This window comes from Lissotriton vulgaris, chromosome 4_1, assembly GCF_964263255.1.
Source record: "Lissotriton vulgaris chromosome 4_1, aLisVul1.2, whole genome shotgun sequence".
NCBI lineage: Eukaryota > Metazoa > Chordata > Amphibia > Caudata > Salamandridae > Lissotriton > Lissotriton vulgaris.
Genome location: NC_141691.1, coordinates 1,593,003,153 through 1,593,025,714, shown reverse-complemented (window position 1 = coordinate 1,593,025,714; position 22,562 = coordinate 1,593,003,153). Strand labels below are relative to the sequence as shown.

Genomic DNA, 22,562 nt, shown 5'->3' with positions numbered 1-22,562 from the left:
TATCAGTGAGTAGCCAGTGGAGCTATGATCCGGGAAATGGTGCACACTGAGCTTGAACATCAAAATAAAACTATGGAGAAATAGCATCAGCAATCCAATGTGAATGACAATTGAGTCACATAATTGAATCTTAATGCCCAAGATCACCAGACTTTCGAAAAAGAAAACAAAAACAGATTTGAGTTAGAAGCAGAGATATGGTAAGGTGCAGTTGAGCAATGCAATGATGTGTAATATGAAAAGTGGTGTGCCTATTAAAGAGGTAGGGCAGGTGGTATAGTAACATTTTATAGTTGCATAATAATAAAAAAAAGTTGTTTTAAAAGTATGTCTAGGCTCAAACTGTTTTGAATTAGAATATGCGTTCTTGTGTGTATTGTGTTCACCTGATTGCATGTTACTGGGTTTCAGGTTAAGAACAAAATGACTAAAGAACAGTACATTAAGATGAACAGGGGTATAAATGACAGCAAAGATCTTCCTGAGGAGTACCTTTCAGCTATCTACAATGAAATAGCGGGAAAGAAGATATCAATGAAAGAAACAAAAGAGCTCACTATTCCAACAAAATCAAGCAAGCCAAGTAAGTGCTGTTTAAAGTTTTTTTGCTGTGTACTTACAATAGTTAACTTCAAGTCAATGTTTGGGTCGCATGTACAGTAACGGGTACCTTCCTTTGTCCCAGTTTGCTAAATTGTAGGTCGAAAATAACCAAAAACATAACATACACAATACCTTCTCCACTAGGAGGCCATTTTCTTTAATTAAAAGGTAAACCATTACTTTGTGGGATCCCAAAACATTTTTTTTTCTTAAAAGCATGTTTGCATATTAAAAGGAATTTCATTTCAAAACCATGTTATAGGAGGGACATTTTAACTCTTTTTCTTAGATCCAGTCAGTCACATTAAATATATTACTGAAATCATCACTGCAACACTGTATCTGAAAAGAAAGTTAGGAAATATTGCTGCTGTACTTAAACTAGAAAATAGTTGAAGACAAATCTTGCCTCTCTAGGAACTCTAGAAGCTGCCCTATCACATACTGACCAGCAGAGAGTTAGTTAGCATTCATTTTTGAAGGATAGAAGGAAAAAACGAGGTAAAGACCTTTTTTGAAACAGATTCTAGATTGCATGTCTTCAGCTTTAATGAGAATATCAGTGATATCGAACTAGGATTACAAGGAAGTAATTTTTCTTTCTCCATCATGGGGTTGTCTCTGATATTAATAAAAATGTTATTACAATAGCAAGTGCAGTCAGATTCCAAGCAGTAACGCTTAGGAGAAGTATGGACTGATCGCCACAAATGTCTGGACTGGGAGTATTTCTCATCAGAGCAGCGGTGGCTGCTGTGTCTCTATTTTAGTAACAATTTCCGCCATCACACGAGAACGCCGAAATAGTCGTGGGGCAGAGGAACAGATTCACAGACCATTATGGGATTGGCACCAGTTTGAACCGCAACTCTACGAATTTCGATACACGCACCATACATCGGGAAGATCCCTTTTATTTAGTCTGCCTCTAAGAATAACACTACGGCTACATTGCATTCAGCCCGAAATATAAGGGTTAATTTTCCACGCACAGAACAGACTTGATCGTCAACTATGCAATTTTTCTGAAAACCATTTGAGAATTGATCAACACCCGAACCGGGTTAGAATTATCACCGGTTCAGGGATTGTTCCACTTGCTTCCATTGGAAGTAAGCCCTGAAGAGTCCGAGTTTATTTGTACTCAGACGAAACCCGTGTCGGCTGGCGTTGTCTTGTTTCAAGTATTAAAGCATCAAGACCTACAAGGCTTCACCCTTCATTTTACTTCTTACCAGTTGAAAATGTTCTGAAATTGTACTTACTATATGTATATTTACTTGTGTGTGCACCGGGACTGTGTTTTGTAATTACGGTTGTTGTTCTGTACAACAGCTCTCGAGGGGTTGTTAGGGTCACCCCTCCCCTTGTAGCACCATTCAATTAGTCAAACAAACTTACCACATAGACAGGTACTCGTGCGCAATTGATCCCTCGCACGTAGAACCCTTTTCTTTGGTAGCTCTATTTTAGTAAACCCTGGGCATTTGCAGTATGGACCTATTGTCATTTTATGAACAGATTTTAATTCACAAAACTATCCTTCTTGTTATGCTCTTTTTAACAGAAGATTGTCACATTATTGGTATTCTAGCTTGTCTTTAATTCTCTTAAAGTAATATCTCAGAACCCTGTGCAGTATGCTTACAAACTTAAGTTCACTTACCAGTATGAATTTTTTTTTGCCGCAAGAGAAGCAGTGTTCTTGGACAGGTGTTGTCGATATATTTTTTTGCTACTTGAAACCTACCAGTTTTGAAAGAACAGCGTTCAGCTCACAGGGATGGGAGGATTTACTAAAGGGAGAAAATACCTTCAAATGCCTATTACCACATTGGGAGAGCTTTGAAATATGAGCATCTTCTATTAATTTGCAAGTCTTTGCAAGGCTCCTTCTAGAGACATGTTAAATTCCCACAGCTTGGGTCCCAGAATGTGTTTGCCATTAATGATGGACACCATCCACTATCAATCAAGCGTTATTATGCATTGCATGTGCTCAAAAATTTACTGTCATTCACCATTGCTCAATTTTGTGAGATTTCATCTTTCTTTCCTTGGATTACTAGTTCACCAAGCATCTATCTCAGTTATGTTGAAAGATGCTTGCCGGGTAACACTGAGTCGGGGAAGCCCTGTTAGCTTTCACCTTGAATTAGTTTCTTTTTTTTGATAATCAACTTAATTGGTTTTATAAGAACAGAGAAAATTCATTGGTTGCAGTTCAATAGGCATCAAAGGGAACATGACAGGGGTGATGGATGATACAAATAGGGTCGGTCCATCAAAGTCTAACACAGCAGTTTGTATGGTGGTTACAGTGTGACATAGAGAAAAAAGAAGACAGGTTATCACTGTGGCAGCATATTAAACCATTTACCCCACACTTTGTTAAATAAGTCCGGGCATCCTCGGGCCTCAAATTGGGCCTCCTCCTGGATCCCACACCAGTCCACTCCCTTCCTCCATCTCAGCACAGTGGGTGCCTTAGCCTGTGACCAATGTGCTGCTATGTCCCTCTTGGCCACCGCCACACCTGTCCCCAAGAGGTGCTTGTCCATCCTAGAACCATCCAGGCCGTCAAAGATCCCCAACAACATACGCAGTGGATCGTGTGGAACCTCCCATCCCAAGGCCTGTGTAAGCTCCAGCTCCACCCTCCTCCAGAACGGCTCCAGCACCGGACAGCGCCATACCATGTGATAGAGATCGGCAAGGGCGAGGCACATCTTGGGCATGCCGAAGAGGGCCTAAACCGGGCCCGGAATAGTCGTGCCGGGGTGAGGTATGCCGCATGGAGGTAATATCATTGAACGAGGCGCAGCTTGGAGGACGTGGTCAGGGTTTTGGCCTAGCCAACCTTCCGAGCGGGCCCTGAGCCGGTCTAGGGAAGCAGGACCATTATTCACCAGGGATTGATAAATGCGGGACACTCCCCCTCTGCCCAGATTCCCCATCATCACCTGAGCCTCCAATGGGCTGAACTCTAGAAGGGAAACAGGAGGCAAGACATGCGGGTAGAGGGCGTGTCTTAGTTATAAGTACCAATAGAGTTGGGAGTTAGGAAGAGCATGACGTTGCTGTAGGTCTGCAAAAGAGCGGATGTGGTCCCCCACCCAGACATCACCAAGCACTGAAACTCCAATGAGGTCCCACCTCCGGAACCCCTGCAGGGACGAGACCTCCCGCATCCAAGACCCCTGCCAGAGTGGTGTCTGTCGAGTGAGTTTCCGGTCCCACCCCACGTGTCTTAGGGCCGTGCGCCAGGCTAGGAACACCGTCCTAGTGACCGGGGCCATCGCCTGTGGCACTGGACTACCATACAAAAGCGCCTGGGCCTGTGTAAAATCCAACGCATTGAGTTCCACCCGATAGGCAGGGTCGGACCAGCCGCCCGCATACCAATCGTGGATGACGATAAGTTTCGTGGCCAGGTAGTAGAGGTGAAGATTGGTCACCCCCATACCTCCTTCAAAGGGGGGAATGCAGCAGTGTGCCAGGGATACTTCAGGGTCTCCCGCCTCCCCAGAGAAACCGGGTGAGGATCCCGTCAAGCTCGCGTAACCAACTGCCCGAAAGGTCGACTGTGATGTTCTGCAGTATATAAAGGAAGCGGGGAGGACCAGCATTTTGAAGAGCGCACTCCTACCCAGGGGGTTCAGGGGAAGGGTCTGCCACTTCTTAAGGTCTGCCTTCATCCTGACGACCAGGGGCGTGACGTTCGGGGCCCACTCAAGCTCCGGTAGAAGAGCTACCCAGACGTCAAGGTATTTGACAGAGTGCCACCTGAGGGGGATAGTCGACTGCCAGTCGTAGCACTCCCTGGAGGAATGCAGTGGGACCAGAGTGGACTTGGCTGCATTGAGACTAAGTCCGGAGACCTCCTCAAAAGCCGAGAGGACCTTCAAGCACCTGGGGCCAGAACTTTCAGGATCTGCCAGATATAGTAGCTCGTCGTCCGCATATAGGGCTATCTTGTCCCCTTGGCTCGATTCCCAGGCCCGCCAATGCGAACAAAAGTGGTGAGAGGGGGCACCACTGACGCATGCCCCTGCGGATCGGGAAGGCCTCGGAGAGCTCTCCGTCTCGGGGGTTGGTGTAGAGGACTTTGATGAGACGGCAGAGCGAGGGGCCAAAACCCATCTTGTCCAGCACATCCTGCAGGTAATCCCAATTCACCGTGTCAAAGGCCTTTTCGAAGTCTAAGAAAAGGAGGGCTAGGTATGGGGTTAGCCGATCACGGTGGGCCAGGGCCAGGTGGAGGCGACGAATGCAGTGGCGGGTGCCTCTAGCCGGAATGAACCCACATTGGTCGGGGTGGACCAGATCCTGCAGGAGGGGTCGGAGTCTTTGAGCCAAGACAGTGGCGAAGAGCTTAATCTCTGTGTTGATCAGGGAGATCGGGCTGTAGTCCGCACAACTCAGAGACGGCGGCTGCGTCTTCAGGATAACCACTATCGTGGCCAAGTCCGACTCAGGGGGGAAGGTGCCAGTATCCGCCACATGGCGGAAAAGATCCAGCAGACGGGGGCCAAAATATCTCGAAAGGCAGCGTAGTACTCCTGAGGGTACCCGTCGGGACCAGGCGTCTTACCGGGGTGTAGGAGGGAGATGGCATCCTGAACCTCCACCAGGGTGAAGGGGCGGTCCAGAGTATCCGCAGTGTCCTGGGAGATTGAAGGCAGTCGGCTACCAGTTTTGTCCATCAGAGCGGCCAGAGGCGCACCCGAGGGCCGATCAGTGTAGAGGTGCGCATAGAAGGCCGCAAAAGTTTGTGCTATGGCCGCGGAAGCCCCATGGAGGGTTCCATCATTTGAGCGGATCTCAGGAATAATACGGTTGATTTTAGGATAAGACACAAGGTTGTGGAGGAGTTTGCCGTTCTTATCCCCCCACCCGTAAACCCGAGCTACCGACGAGCGCCAGAGCATTTTGGCCGATTCCAGCGAGATTCGGCGGATCTCTCAGCGAACCGCTGCTAGTTGCCGGGAAGAATCCTCCCGCCTGCCAGAGAAGTGTGCACCTTCCAGCCGTATCGCTCGGGATTCCAACAGTGCGAGTTAGGCCACCTGGCCACTCTTCGGACAACAGCCTTGCCTGCCTCCCACAGCGTCCCCGGCGAGGGGACCGAGCCCTCGTTGGTGGAGAAATAGTGACTGTGTTCCTGGCCGAGTGATTCTACCAGCTCCAAGTCTTGTAGGAACCAGGCGTTCAGCCGCCAGACCGCACGTGGACCCGTTGAGTAAAACCTGAGCCGGAGGGAGATAGGAGAATGGTCTGACAGCCCTCTGGGCAGGATCGCAGTGCCAAAGACCAGCTGACAGTTGGTGGCCGGCATCAGGAGAAGGGCAATGCAGGAGTAAGTATAGTGGGACGCCGACATATGGGTGTACTGATTCACGTGGGGGTTCAAGACCCGCCACACGTCACAGAGACCCAGGGCTGAGGTCCAGCTCAACAGGGATTTAGCGGAGGTGACACGGGCCTCGGACGGGGTACCCGTCGTATCACGCAGGGGCTGCAGGGCGGCATTAAAGTCTCCCCCGACCACCGTAAGACCCTGCGGGAGGGAGGAAAGCACCCGTGTAAGATGGCGGAGTGTTGTAGGCAGGAGGGCAGGGGTAATGTAAAGTCTCAGGAGATTTAGGGGGCGTCCATCCATAGTACCTGAGACCACCACATAACGACCTTTACCCTGGCGGCAGCCAGGGTAAAGGAAAGGCCTTTCCTAAGTAAGATAGCCTCCCCCCCCCCCCCGGAGCTCCGTGTGAAGCCGGAGTGCCAGACCCTATCAAAGCCATAACTGGCTAGGAAGTTGCATTGTGTACCTAAGAAGTGTGTCTCTTGGAGAAAGAGGATGTCTGGTGTGTGGTTGTGGGCAGCGCGGAGGACAGCCGTACGTTTGATGCGATCCAAGAGGCCATTGACACTCCAGGAAAGGATATGGATGGGCCTAGTGAGAGTGTATTTCATCGGAAGGGATGGGACATTGAGGGACGGAGAACCCGAGGGGACCACACCCAGCTGAAGGAGGGCATCCATCCAAATGTAGGTTCAGAGAGGTGGTCTTGGAACTCGTGATTTGATTGTCAATCGTGGAGACCCAAGGAAAGGAGGGGGGAATGACCGCCTGCAGCCGTTCCCGATAGCGGTCCATAGGTGGCTGAAAATAACAATCTGGTGGAGGCAATGAGCTGCGTGTCAGTTGTGGACCCACCCGTGAGAGAAGGCTAATAAGGAGAACTGCAACCAGTGGCCCGTAGGTGGCGCCAACAGCGGCCCGTGGGTGGCTAAAAATAACAACAACGAACAACGGCCCATAGGCGGCTTAAAATTACAAACTGTTGGGAGACAACGGTCTCCCCTCCCACCCTCGCCCCCCAACTCCCCACACCCAACACTTCTGAAGTGGAAGCATCTATCGCCCAAAAGGCCCCAACCTCTAACTACCCCACAAGAGGTGATTCGCTAATCTAAAATGGTTAGCAGAAAAAACAACAATAACAACCAAGAGCATGGCCAAAGAGGACCCCCCTCCATGTTAGAGGATGAATACCAACAACTGTAAAAGGAATGATGTGATCAGAATAAGGTTAACAGGATGAATCGGTCCCGGCACTGCAATGTAGACATATGAATGCCAGCAAGTGAGAAAGTCCAGGAGTGATAAGCGTAAGAGTAACAAGAGGAATCAATCCCGGCACTGCATCCGGAAGGCGAACCCCTGATCGGGCCACCCAGTGGAGCCGGGCAGGACCTCGCTCAGAGGGTCAGGAGCAGACCCATTGTGAAGAGAATCAACGAGTAAAGGCCAGTCACGCAGTCTGTAGTGCTGGTTACACCCCCTCTTCACCACCAGAGCCACGGATCAGGGGGCTACCAGACAGGTCCGAGTCCGACATGGCCTTTCGCAGGTTCCCGTCCGGCCCGGGGATACTCCCCATATCGATCAAGGAAGAGGTTCCCTGGTTCGTGGGCTGAGTCAGGGGACGTCGGGACTGCACCGCCGGTGAATTGGAACCTCCTCCCCGGCGACCGCCCTGCCTTTGAGATCTAGTCTGGCGCCTCTGGGCCTTGGGCGCCCGTGGCTCGGCTGTGCCGACGGTCTCCGGACAGGGGAGGGGGCCGCACCAGGCAGGAGGGGACGCTCTTCTGTGAGCCAGGTCCATGCCGCCTGGGGGTGTCGAAGAAGAATGTCTTATCCTGGAAGTACACCTTAAGACGTGCTGGGAAGAGGAGACCGTAGCGGAGCCCCAGAACCCTGAGCTTTTGCTTGACCTCATTGTAGGACCGGCGCCGAGTCTGTACCTTTCTGGAGTAATCCGGGAATACCATGATTTTGGAGTTCTGGAAGAGCAGCGGACCCAGTTCTCTGGCCGCCCCCAGAATTGCGTCCCTGTCCCGGAAGTTGAAGATTCGAAGGATGATGGGACGGGCAGGGGCTCCGGGAGGGGGTTTAGGAGTGAGAGAACGGTGAGCCCGCTCCACCGCAAACCAGGGGGAGAGTTTCTCCTTGGGCATCCAGGAGCGGACCCAGGCCTCAATGAAGGTGTCGGTGCGGCCCTCCTCCACCCCTTCCGGAAACCCAGGAGGCGCAGGTTGTTTCTCCGTGCCCTATTATTGGCATCCTCAGCCCTGCAGTGTAACTCCGAGGTCAGCGTCTGAAGGCAGGCCACCTGGGATTTGAGGGCACCCATGTCGTCCTCCACCGTGGAGATACGGGACTCCGTTTCGGCGATCCGCGCCATGGCATTCCGGAGGTCCTGCCGAATTAGGGTCACGCCCACCCTCACTTCCCCGATCTTGCTTTCCACCGAGGCCTGGGACGCGCTTATCGCCTGCAGGATGGTGGAGAGATCTCCCTCGGTGGCCCCAGGGGCAGGCGGGGGTCTGGCTCCGGGGCCTCGGTCTGGTCTGGTCTGGTGAATTGGTTCATCTTCGTCTGGGTTGGCGGGATAGGGGTCTGGGTGTTGCGGTTCCTGCCTATGTTCTCGATGAGTCAGTCATTGGTGTCTGGAGGGAGGGGTGGGCCGCACCACGGCTTCCCAGCCTTAGCCCCTGCCACCCGGCTGAATTAGTTTCTCATGGGTAATGTGGCCTGGTTTGCAAACAGGTTGGCTGCTGCATGAAGTGTTAGGTCAAGCAATTAGTTTGTCGTTTTGGCACTAGAAAGATTGCACTCATGTTGACTGATAGGATTCTGATTTGGTTTTTAAGTTGACAGGAAGAGGAGTACACAAGTAGGATTGCAATTTTATGATTTGAGCCTGGTGCAGCAGTAAGACTGCCAATGACATCTTGGTAAATGTGTAAGGTGTCTAGTGTCCCTCTGTGTGTGCATTTTAGAGCTTGACGTCATTAGCGTGGTAATGACATCGTTGTCAAAGAGACCTTACAAGCGTTCCATACAGAGGTGACAACATAAGTTACAGCTTCAATGAGGCACCCATGAGAAACTGAATTTGAGGTAAACTTGGAGTTTCCAATATTGGTCAGTTTTAAGGTGCATATCTGGGAAGAACTGACAAATAACACCAATTTCCATGACAATGATGGCCCTAAAATCACTTGTGTTCAAAACCACAAGGTCAGTTTTCTTTCCTCCAGTATAAAAGGTGTGTAATTGCTGTCTAATAGCGTTAAAGGGCATACAATGCTCATCAACTTAAAGCCAGATAATATATGACTAGTTGCTTGGTTTTTCAGCTTATATATCTTGCTCTTTGCATTGGTGCTGTTCATTATTGACACCTCTCTGTAACTAAGTTAGAGTTGTCACACTCCATCTTTATGCACACTGCAACGGCTGGCAGTGAAAGAGTCTTACTTTTTAATCTGTATTTGTCATAAACATTTTCCTAGGAATCTTGATGTGAAGGATTCATAGGTATTGGATAACTGTGCCTTCTGATCCTGACCATCACTTACTAGTTTTTAATTTGTTATGATCTTGCCTTGTTGGATATTCATACTAACTGTTTTTCAAAGCCGTGGTTTGCAAGCACTACCGTCACACACTTCAGATTATTTCCAAGAACAGAAAAACTGTATTCTGACTCTAAAAACAGCAGGTCTTCACAGCTCTCATGAAGCTCAAGTAGCCACTGTACCTGTGAGCTCCTCTGGCAGGTTGTCAGAGTAACCGATCTGATGCAGATTTTGTTACTGGTAAAGGTAATGGGGGTAGGTAATTGTGATAGCACTTTTAAGGCCCTGAAGTACGAAATTTCCATTTGCAAATTGCTCACCGCCTTTTTTTGAAAGGAAAGAATTTCTGGGAACGGAGCTATGAACTAATAGGCCGTTTCACAAAATTCAGAATCATAGTGGGTTGTATTCCGACCTATCTGATCAATATTTATGAGGTGAGTTATAAAACGCTGCTACGATTGGATTCCATCACAGAAATGGTTGCAAAAAGAACAATTGATGGACAGAATGCTGCACAATGTTAAACTTTCACCCCAGTACACAGATCTGGGCCTCAGGCATCGTTTCTTTGCTTTCCCATGCCTTTCCAGGTCAGACCCAGCCATATGTAAATCAGTATCGACCTTGTTCCACATGGGAACAGTCCAGCCCGAACTGCCAGGCCAGGTCCTCCCTAGACTGGAAACAAGCATCCTGGGACCGGTTTCGGGGCATCATCCCTCATCAGCCAGGCTAGCTTGACTCTAGTGGAATGGATAGCACGGGACCCACGTCTGGGCATACCTGTCCCACTCGGAGTGATCTCTTGACTGGGAGTGAATGTTTGATTTGCTCTGCATTCCATCCATCATCTGTACGTCTTTTGCATCACAAAGATGGTGGCTTGCTGGGGTCAGCAGGCCAACATGCCTGTGATCACATTTTAAATAAAGTCAGTGTTTTTTACCTTAAAGGAAAAGAGGCTGCATTTAAAAAGAAAAGCCTTTTTTATTTGTTTAATTGAGAGCTGACCGTGTTTCTGTGTGCCACTCTCTACTTCCCACCAAACTTTTCTTAACATTCTGAAAGAAAAAGAGTCCCAAAGGGACCACTTCCCATATACGAATGGGTTAACGCCTCCTTTGAGGTGTCAGTGAAATTCCAATGTTTGGTGACTGGATTTCGGTCGCAAAACATTGATACATACCCTAACAAATCACTGTTTGAAAGGGACGACATAAACATGCTCCTTCCAAATTGCGATTATTTATGGATATCTCAACCCATTTTGCTTTCAGTTTACTGAATAAGAAAATGGGTTTAAGTCATAGCAAAAAGCCATTTTGCAGTTGCAAACCCTGTGATATTGCAAATCGGCAGCTTTGCGAACGCAAAATGGATTTATAATATCAGTTCTTCACTGCTTCTCTGCCTTCAGTACCATCTATGTTAGGGTTCTTCATAATCATGTGCAGTAAGTTGCAGAAATGTCTGATTACTCTTTGACAACAGACTAGCCTCCCCAAATGTAGTATGATAATAAACCAGACAATGGCAACTTGGTGGAGAAAAAGGATTCGGGGAGGCCTCAATGGGGAAGGGAGAAAGTCCAAGGGGTCCAGAGTAGCAGTCACTAATTGCTATGTGTTATGATCTGTACCATCATCAGGGGGGATCAGAGGGTCCTCACAAGGGTGCCAGAGATAGTAACCCTGAGAATCTAGAGTAGGGAAGGGGACCCCCTTCCCTATTAATTCCTGCACAAAAGGGGCTGCTGTAAGGGGTAGTGCACCTCCTTTGTGGAATTATGAGGAGAGGAGGTGGGATCCTCTCTTCATTTAGGAACCAATTCAGCAACTGGTCAAATACCTATGCCACTGGACGTCGAGGAAGGCCCCTGGCTGTTGCCTCAGCACCGGCCCAGCGCGCCATGGTGACTTTCCAGGCTGCGCTACTAGGAGGGATCACACTCTTTGATCGCATTGTCAAGTGCATTTAGCTAAGGCCAAGACCAGATCAGTGAAACGAGCTCCAATTTTATATTTCTTCTTCTGTTTGTCTATCCTCAACTCTCCTACATGTCCAGGCATGGTCATCCAATGGTGTTAGATATTGTATATAAGATTTCCGTCTAGTACTGACTATGGGTGGGGTAGTCCTATAGGACATGTTTGTACTGTCTAAGGGTGCAGCAGTCCAATAGCACATGTTTGTGGTCTGCAGCCAGGGCCGGACTAGTTACCAGGCGTTTTGGAATGCTGCTGAGCTGGGGGCTGATTTCGTTGATGGGGACCTTTGTGTACTGAACGAAATTCGATTTGCTTTAATTATTTCGAAGTACACACAGGTCTCCATTAACAAAAGCAGCCCCCACCACAGTGAAATCAGCCCCCAGCTCGGCAGAATTCCAAAATGCCCGGTAGTCAGTCTGTCCCTGTCTGGAGCCATGGCCTGGCATCGAGCACCCATGTCAGATACGGTTGATGTGCTGTGGTGAGAGGTAGGCTCTATGTAGGACATGAAATTGTATCAATTGCAAGTGAGCGTTGTGAGATATCCTGTGGGAGTATTCCAGGGCCCTCATCCATTCCTTTTCATGTGACACCCTTCCAAATTCTATCTCCCAAGTTTGCTAAAGACCTTGCAAAGTGATTTGAGTATGTGTGAACATAGCCCATGTAAGCTAGGATATAGCACTCCTCCTTTTACCCAGAGTGTAAAGCCTCTGTACGAATGTGTATGGGGCTCATTCAGAATTGACAATGTGCAAGCACTCCCATAGAAGTCTACAGAGGAGGCCATATGCTAGGAACTGCTAGTGGCGGATGCTGTACTGCTGCACCAACTCCTCAAAGACAGGACTTGGCCTTTGGTAAATAGGTGACCTACGATTCAGAGACCCACACATTCCCAGGATCATAAATCTAGTTCTAGAAGACTATCTGGTCCCTTTAGGGAAACCAAGAAAAGGAATGGAGGGAGGGTGATGGGGAGAACCCCTGGTGAGGCGGCAACCCCTCATGAAGTGATGCACTGCCATCCGCTTCAGGCGTGGGGGCCTGTGAAGAGCGAGCCTCTGGTACCAAGAGCGCCAGGACAGCCGATCGATCAAGAGGGGGCACTACTGTAGTAGTGTCCTCCAATCCGTGGCCCACCAACCATCAGGCCAGCCACAGTAAATGAGGAGCTAGGAAGTATAATTAAAACTTTGGAGCTCCTAGGCCCCCAAATGCCGATAGGAGTTGTAAATTAGAAATGGCTGCTCGGTCTACTGTTATGCCATATGAGTTCCTCCAGTATCTTATTTAGATCCTTGAAGATTGTCCGAGGGGGAATCACTGAGAGATTGGCGAAATAGTACAGTAAACTGGGAAGTATGATCATCTTCGCAAGTTCTATGCTTCCCTTCACAGAGAGCTGAAGGAGTTTCTAGAAGGTGGCCTGAGCCAGGAAGGAGAACACCAGTGCAATAAGGTTACGTACTGTCCAATAGGTCAGACTCTGCACAGACAATCATGATTCCTAAGTAGCGGAAGGATCTGCCTCCTACTGTAAGGGGCTATCACACATATCAGTAGGAGTCTGGGGTCATAGTGGGCACCAGGGGAAATATTCAAGATTCAGCCCAACTCACTCGCAGCCCACAGAGATCTTCAAATTTTGTCAGGAGATCAGCAGGGTCAGAAAGATTAACAGTTAGGCCCTTAACATAGAACATAACATCAAGTCAAGTCAAGTCAAGTTTAAATTTGTATAGCGCACTACTCACCCAGAGGGTCTCAAGGCGCTTGAGGGAGGGGGGGAGCTTTACTTATCAAATATCCAAGTTTTTAGTTGTTTTCTGAAGGAGAGGTGGTTCTGTGTAAGGCGGAGGTGGGTGGGGAGAGAATTCCAGGTCTTGGCCGCTAAGTAGGAGAAGGATTTTCCTAAGATGAGGACTTCCATTTTGTCCGAGTTCAGTTTTAGACGGCTGTTCTTCATCCACTCAGCTACTTCTTTCATCCCTTCGTGTAGGTTGGGTTTGGCGGTGTTTGGGTCTTTGGTGAGGGAGAGGATCACCTGGGTGTCGTCTGCGTAGGAGATAATGTTGAGGTTCCGTTGGCGCGCAATGGATGCGAGGGGACTCGTGTATACGTTGAAGAGGTTGGGACTGAGTGAAGATCCTTGGGGTACGCCGCAGATGACTTCTGTGGCCTCTGATCTGAAAGGGGGGAGGTGGACTCTCTGGGTTCTTCCGGCGAGGAACGAGATTATCCAGTCCAATGCTTTTCCTTGTATTCCGACGTTGCTGAGGAGTTGTATAAGGGTGCTATGACAGACTGTGTCGAAGGCTGCGGAGAGGTCAAGTAGGATGAGGGCAGCTGTTTCTCCGTTGTCCAGTAGGGTTCGAATGTCGTCTGTTGCTGCGATGAGGGCGGTCTCGGTGCTGTGTTTGGCTCAGAAGCCGGACTGTGAAGGGTCGAGGGATTTGTTGGATTCGAGGAAGGCGGCGAGTTGACTGTTGACGGCTTTCTCAATGACTTTGGCGGGGAATGGGAGGAGCGAAATGGGGCGGTAGTTCTTAAGTTCAGTGGGGTCTGCTGTAGGTTTCTTCAAGAGGGCGCTGAGTTCGGCTTGTTTCCAGCTTTCCGGGAAGGTAGCGGAGTTGAGGGAGCAGTTGATGACGTCTCGGAGATAGGGGTGCGATAATGGAGTCTGCTTTGTTTAAAATGTGGTGGGGACCTGGGTCGGTGGGTGATCTTGAGTGAATGGTGTTCATCAGGCGGATGGTGTCTTCAGTGGTGATTGGGTTCCAGGCGCAAAGGTTGTTGGGGGGGAGGGGGGGTTCAAGTTCGGAGGTGGGTGGGGTGGACTGGTCTCCAAAGCTGTTATGTATATCAGCGATTTTGTTGTGGAAAAACGAGGCTAGAGAGTCGCAGAGGTTTTGGGAGGGAGTGATGTCGTTGGTGCCAGTGGTGGGGTTGGTAAACTCTTTGACGATGTTGAATAGTTCTTTGCTGTTGTGGGCGTTGTTGTCGAGTCGATCCTTGAATGATGATTTCTTGGTGGATCGGATCAGTTGGTGGTGTTTGCGGGTGGCGTTCTTGAAGGTGGCCAGGTTGTCAGAGGTTGGTTTTTTTCGCCATGCTTTCTCGAGGGTGCGGCAGATCTTCTGGGATTTCTTAAGGTCATCATTAAACCAGGGGGCTTTTTTGCTGCCTTGCTTGATTTGATGGTTTTTCAAGGGTGCTAATTTGTCAGCGCTGTGGGTGATCCATTGTGTGAGGTTGGTGGCTGCTTGGTTTGGGTCCGATGATTTTGCAGGAGGGTTTTGGTGAAGCGGTGTGAAGAGCTGGTCGGAGGTAATTTTGTTCCAGTTTCTCAGTGGAATTGGTTGAGGGTGGTTGTGGGTCGTAGTCTTTTTGAAGTTGAAGTGAACGCAGCTGTGGTCCGTCCAATGGAGAGCTGTGGTGTGATTAAAGGAGATGTGCTTTCTGAAGGTGAAGATGGGGTCGAGCGTGTGCCCGGCATAGTGGGTGGGGGTGTCAACAAGTTGTTTGAGTCCGAGATTGGCGAGGTTGTCCAAGAGGGTGGTGGTGTTGCTGTCGTTGTTCTTTTCCTGGTGGAAGTTGAGGTCTCCCAGTAGAATGTAGTCCTCAGAGGGGAGGGCGTGAGGGCTGATGAAGTCAGTGATATCTTCGCTGAATTGTGTGCGGGGGCCGGGTGGTCTATAGATGAGGGTGCCTCTGAGTGTGGTCTTAGGGTCGGTGTGGATCTGGAAGTGAAGGTGTTCGGCGGTTGTGAGGTTGTCATCGGAGCTGGTTGTGATGTGGATGGTGTTCTTGTGGACGATGGCGATTCCTCCTCCTGTTCGCTTGATGCGGTCCTTTCGGATGATTTTGTAGCCGTCCGGGATGGCTATGGCGATGTCTGGCGTTGATGAGGTGTTCATCCAGGTTTCTGTAAGGAAGGCGACGTCCGGCGATGTGGTGTCGAGTAGGTTCCAAAGTTCAATGGCGTGTCTGTGGACCGAGCGGGTGTTGAGCAGGATGCACTTCAGGTGGTTAGTGTTGGAGCTCTGTTTGCAGTATGTGGATTTGCTGTGGGTCTTAATGCATGTAACAAAATAATACGTGTCATGTCCGGCAGTTGGTGCTTCATCAGTGCTATGACTTTGCTTCTGACTCTGTCAGTCTGTCCAGTTTGAGGGAGTCCATTCATATGTTGAAGTGCTGGTTTGCTCTAAATGCAAGCAAAAGAGTTATTGTTTATGGGATCAAGCACAGCGAAAAAGAATATGACCCGTATTCACAAGATCTGGCAGATGGCAATGGAACTCTCCCTGCTTTGAGAGTTATGTTTGATGTCTAGTATTTTTCATTCAAAGATTGAAAAAAAGGGTATCATCGGACCGAAACAAGTAGCTTTTATATTTATTTATTGGTGAAACTCAAACCTTTCATATTTGATTGCTGGTGACGTCATCGGTTCAAGACTGGACTACTGTTGCCACTAAATTACACTGGTATTTAAGATAGCTTTGGGTTGATTGCAGAAAAAAAAAAATGCTGAAAACTGGGTTGTGGATAATTTGAGTTACCATAAGCATGTCAACCCTACACTCTGAAGACTTTGTTAGCTTCCTGTTGCCTTCACTTTGTGATGCTGTGATCCAAAAGCCATGTACAAGTCGCGCCCTTTACAATGTGTTGGACGATTAAGGCCATATTTGTGTGCAGCCATCATCAGACAAGCACCTGTGCTATGTAAATATTGGAGGCATACTCAGAGTGTGGGAAAACTTAGACATGAAGGTGGAATGAGCTTCCGCTTGGGTTAAAATCAAAAATGGATCTTAACCTTTATTTTTGGATATGTTTTATTTGGCATTGTCATGCTCTGAATGCTAGATACCTCCGGGTCATGGCTGATTAAAATATGGGTGTTGTCGATGTATGTGGTGTGTGATTTTTAAGCTTCTAAAATGTGGATCATGATGCCTATGTACGTACTTTAATTGACTGATCAGACATTTGTGGAACTCAGTAATTGATAGTGTCGGGTCACCTCTAATTCCTTGCTTACCTGTGAGAGCTTACACTTTGCACTTGATCTCTCCCCTACCACCACTTTTTCTGGTATTTTACTCTATCGACCACCAGGCTCCCTCAACAATTTTATCACTCAAATTACTGATCTCACCGCTAACGCAGCCGTGACCTCATCTAACCTCACTCTGCTTGGGGATTTTAATATCCATTCAGATGACCCCCAGGATACGGCAGCTAATAACTTGCGGGCCAACATGCAAGCGTTAGACCTCTGCCAGAGGGGCTATCAGGCGACCCATAAGAAGGGACATCTTCTCGATCACATATACAGTAATATCAACCTTAATGTAGAGTCCCCTGTTCCTCTGCCTTGGACCGATCATTTTTTGATACCGTTCACCTGGCTTTCTAACTCTTGTCCCCCTCCTGAAGCCTCTATAAAGTACATGGGCAGGAAATGGTCCTCACTTCCCCTCACCGATTGGACAACGGCCCTTACTCAAGACCCCCCGAGAAAGGCCTTGAACCCTGCCTCAGCTTCTAGCAACTTTGATCTCTGGATCGCCAGCACTTTAGACCAAGTTCTTCCCAAACGCCCTTGTAATCTCATCAGAAGACCTAAAGTTCCACCCTGGTACACTCCTGCTCTGAGGTTATTAAAGCTTGACTGCCGCAAACTAGAGAGAGCGTGGAGGAAGGACCATTCTCAGTCTAGGAAAAACGAATACAGGTCCGTAATGAGGCTCTATAATCAGAGATTAAAATAGCGCAAACCTCCTTCTATGAAGGTAAAATTAGTGCTGCAGCAAATGCGCCTAGAGAAATCTTTAGGATAGCTAAGTCCCTCATTTCAGCTCCGGCTGAGTGTCCTTCTGTTGAAGGGGCACAAGACCGCTGTAATGAGCTAGCTGCCTTTTTTTTCCAAGAAAATCTCGACCATATATTCATCTTTTAGTAATCCTACAGTCAATACCCCCTCCGTCCCTCCTAGGCCAGCTGACTCCTCGGTTCCCTGCAAACTGGACACAATTCCGCTTCTTGATGCCGCCAGCCTGGATAGATTAATCTCCAAAGTTTCTTCTGGCTCCCCCAATGACCCGGCACCCCCCCGGATCCTTGTCAAGGCACTGGACGTTATTCGTCCTGTGATCCTGGAAGCTTTAAACACCTCCATTGTGTCCAGGTCGGTCCCACTCGCTTGGAAGTGTGCCATGGTGAGGGCGCTTCTCAAGAAACCCTCCCTGGACCAGAACAACCTGTCCAACTACCGCCCCATTTCGTTGCTTCCCTGGTTGAGTAAACTGCTGGAGAGGCATACCAACAATATCTTAACAGACTATCTGGAGTCCAACTGTCTGTTGCGTGCCTCCCAGACAGGTTTTCGCCCTCAACATGGCACAGAAACTGCCATGTTGGCGGTCACAGAGGAAGCAAGAACGACTTTGGATAGGGGAGGAAAGGTGGCCATTATACTGTTAGACCTTAGTGCCGCGTTCGACACGGTGAACCATGCCACGCTAGTATACCGACTGGCGGGCATGGGCGTGTCGGGCGCAGCTCTGGACTGGCTTACCTCCTTTTTGAGTGAGCGCTTTTTCCGGGTCTTTGAGGGTGAGACAGTCTCTCCTAAACATCCTCTCAGGTGTGGGGTCCCTCAGGGCTCCTCCCTGAGCCCGACCCTCTTTAACGCCTACATGGAACCTCTGGACAGGATAGTCCATCCCTTTGGTGTGCGTATAGTCACCTACGCGGATGATACGCAGCTGGTGGTCTCGTTAGACCACGCAGATGGATCATCCAACACCTTAGGCCCCTTTCTAGAGGCTGTTGCCAGCTGGATGCAAGCTTCCTGTCTCAAGCTTAACGGGGAGAAGACAGACATCATTCTCCTTGGAAATCCCTCCCCGTCTGCTCTTGTACCCGTCTGGCCACCATGTCTTGGCGCTCCTCCTGCGCCCAAGTCCCAGATAAAGAGCCTCGGGATCTGGCTTGACACTGCCCTTGATTTCTCTGTCCAGGCTACTAAGACTGCTGCCACTTGCTTCGGACTAATGAGGATGCTCCGGCGGGTGCTCCCTTTGCTCCCTTTCCAGGCGTGGAGGATCATGGTCCAGGCCCTCATTCTCTCTCGCCTGGATTACGGGAACGCTCTCTACCTGGGAGCACCGGCTTCGGTCCTTCAGAGGCTCCAGGTCACACAAAACAGTGCGGCCCGCCTATTGTTCAATCTGTCCTGTCGGCAGTCGGCGAGGAAGGCTCTGAAGGACCTTCATTGGCTCCCAATGGCTGCCAGAGTGCAGTTTAAAGCTCTGTGCATCATGCACAAATCCTTCCATCGTGTAGGCCCAGCGATTCTGCACCCTCTGGTTACGCCTTATGTTCCAACACGCCCCCTTCGGTCTGGTACCCTGCAGCTGGCCACCTCCTCTAAAATTAACAAAGCCCGTTGGGGTGGCCGCTCTTTTTCCCATTCGGCGACCAGACTCTGGAATGCCCTCCCCTTTGCCATCCGGGGTAACAGCAACCTCCTCTCGTTCAGAAAGGCCCTAAAAACGCATTTGTTTGCAAAATCTCTCTGATCTGCCCCGAGCCTGCGCTAAAACCATTTTATCTTCAAGCGCTGCGAGGCCCCAGGGCGGTTATGCGCTATACAAATGCAATTTTTCATTTCATTTCATAGCTGTTACTTCAAACCGTAAGGGTTTTCCTACCTGTAGATTCTGTAATTTCTAAAGACAGAGGTCCCTAGACAGCTTCTAGGTATTGTGAGTAGTAAATATAGACTAAATAGGTTCAATATTCTTTGTCCAGCCGGACAGAATTTAATATTCAATAAGTACATAGAGAAACATTCATACAGAATTCAAGTGGGACACAACCTGAGTCCTAATACCACATTTGGACAAACAACGGTTAAGAGAAAAAGGTTCAGGCAAAGAGAAAGTCTGTGAACATAAAAATGTAGTAGACTTAAATAGCATGGAGACACCATTGCCGGGGAAGCTAAACGGTGTAATAACATGCATATGGTGTACAAATCGTAGACAGCTTCTAGGTATTGTGAGTAGTAAATATAGACTGAATAGGTTCTATATTCTTCGTCCAGCCGGACAGAATTTAATATTCATTAAGTACATAGAGAAACATTCATACAGAATTCAGGGTTGAAGGGAAAATTACTATATTACCCTTCTTCTATTGTGTTAAGCTGTCATAACCTATATTTTTTATCGGTTGAACAACAACACTATCCAGCGGGAAAAGCTTCAGGTTAGATCTTCCACCGCAAGGTTGGGAGTTCCTGAGCTGCGCTTATTGTGACTACCCCTCGCCGCTGGATCCGGGTGGTCATTTAATTTACCTTGCCTTGTGACTACCCACTTACAAGTGACAATTCGGAAAGGACTCCTGACACTAACATCGTAAGAATTAGACCATCACCTGCATGGCCAAAACCCCTCTTTCAAACCCTCCTAAATCACCACAGCAATCTAATTGCTTCCTGGTGCTCTTCTATTCTTTAATTCTCGCTCGCCTCTCCCCACGGCCATTGAACCCACTAGACCTATTCCTTCTCGCTGCTAACACGTCACAAACGTAATTCTCTTGATGTTTGCAAGGTTCACTAGTTCTTGATAACCATTTGGTTCTCTTTTTCCCTCCCTTGTTTTTCCTTCTCCCTCCCATCATATGGTGTGCGCCAAATGTAGTAAAATGCTTCTAAATGTTCTCAGAGAAGAATTATGTACTGTCTTGAGCAAAAAGTATACAGGCATAAATTATCAAATGTCCTGAAGATGATCCCCTTATTCTGACATAGGGATCGAAACGCCGTTGACGATTTGTACACCATATCCATGTTAATACACTGTACAGCTTCCCCGGCAATGGTGTCTCCATGATATTTAAGTCTACTACATTTTTAAGTTCACAGACTTTTTCTCTTTGCCTGAACCTTTTTCCCTTAACTGTTGTTTGTCCAAATGTGGTAGTAGGACTCAGGTTGTGTCCCGCTTGAATTCTGTATGAATGTTTCTCTATGTACTTAATGAATATTAAATTCTGGCCGGCTGGACGGAGAATATAGAACCTATTTAGTCTATATTTACTACTCACAATACCTAGAAGCTGTCTACGGACCTCTGTCTTTAGAAATTATATACGTACCCAAGGTCTCTAACCAATTCATTTTTCATTTCATGAATCTTTATTTCGGCAATTGTATAGCCATAAAAGATGTTCACATAGTACATAAAAATACATTTGTTATAAAAAACATGATATTAAAAAGAAGCAATATCTACATTACCGGAGGGAATAAATATCAGAACTGCACCGTACATAAAACCGTAAAGACACAGAAAATACATTTTATAGGTCTAATCATTTGTGCAACTTGCATAAGCCATTTGGGCATGTAACTGATTATTTCCTACGCAGGGTTTATTAAAAACCTGCGCTTATGCCACATGGCTGTCAAAAAGTTTGCTACAGCTAATACAATAAAACTGGATAAGTCTGTTTTCAACCAATTGCATATTGGGTTTCCCTTGTCCTATGAAAAGTACCTGTAGGTTCTGTGCCAAGATGCAGTGGTTGCCATAGCAGGTGTCCACCTGAGCCCAGGAAATTTCCTGCACCAGACACGGGCTTACATTCTGAGATAGATGCCTAGATACAGTTGCATATGTTAATGTTCTGCAGTTACAAGCTCCATTAGCACCATCTTCTGCGAAGTTCCACTTTGTATTTTGAGGTATTGCCATTAAATGCCTAGTAAATTCTCATTTGAATCTTTACAGTTTCATATTTGGAGGTATACATACATTTAAACAGGACTAAGATTTATTGAAGAAAATATTTGGTCCTTATTGTGGCATTGGTGACGTTACTGTCTGATGTGATCCATTGAAGCCCATTTCATAATGTGGGGACTAAACCTGACCTTTTATGTACTTCAAGGATGAATGGTTTCTGCCTAAGCCAAGGATACTTTGTAAATAGTGACATGGAAGGCCACCAATATGTTAATCAGTTCCAGAGACCACCAGTGCCTTTTTCTATTTCCATCTTCATGTCATCCACTATGACCAATAGCTCTGCATCTGTACTATTTTGTGAGTTGAAAAACCTACTAGGCATCATCCAAGATTCTATTTTTATATGAAAAATGTTTTTCATCATTGCAATACTACCAGCAACCTGGAAGGAATTGGTAAATTAGACACTTTCAAAATGCCATGATCATTTGGGTTTTAACGATTCCCTGATTAAATTTTGGAAGGTTCAGTCTCATCATCCGGGACATTCTAATGCTTTATGTATGGCTAAGAGTAAGGTTTCTGTGACTGCGAGTCCTGAATAGTAATTTTAAATGATAGGATCTTTTGGAGATCCAGTATATTTACTTTGGGAAATATTCTCTTGTGAACTAATGGTAAGATTTATGGAAATGGACACTTGAAAGTTGTTTAATTAGTGGTAACCTGGAGTTGTTGTCAATGGTCTATGTATATTGATTAGTAATACTGAGTTAAGCACAGTTGCAGGGATGGGACTAGTATACTCTTACTATCTTTACTTATTTTTTTTACTTTTATTTCTTCTTTTGGAACAGGAAAGGTCCAAGTGCCAATGTTTTGGGACAGATGTTCTTGCATAGCTTTGAAAAGTTGTTCCACCCTGCTGTGTTATTCCTCTTTGACCTTATCTGTGTTTTCCCTCAGTGGACTAGAGTAGTGCACTAAACATGCTCCATGCCTCTGCAGCTAATGGTTAACAGTAGTGCCAAACTCTTCTCTTTAGGTGGGGAGTCCTGCAATGTACTTCCGCTTGTAATCAAGGTTGATAATTTCCCAATCATATGAACTGGCACATTTTAATTTCAAGAGTAAAATGTGTGTCTGTATGTAGTGGTGATTCCACTCCAGTCTGCTTTTGTCTTTCTGTGAATGTGACTTACTGTATGTCCATTAATACACGCCTGCTTTGAAACTCTGTAGCTGGAGTGATATACTC

At 47.6% G+C, this 22,562-nt stretch overlaps 1 protein-coding gene across 1 annotated transcript in view; it reads left to right on the top strand.

The window, feature by feature from the left end:
• ARFGEF1 (ARF guanine nucleotide exchange factor 1) overlaps nt 1–22,562 on the top strand; it is a 1,029,389-nt gene that overhangs the window by 823,916 nt on the left and 182,911 nt on the right. The window contains exon 18 of the mRNA XM_086918014.1: nt 412–583. Within this exon, the coding sequence (XP_086774140.1) occupies nt 412–583 (172 nt within the window). The remainder of the gene's footprint in view (nt 1–411; nt 584–22,562) is intronic.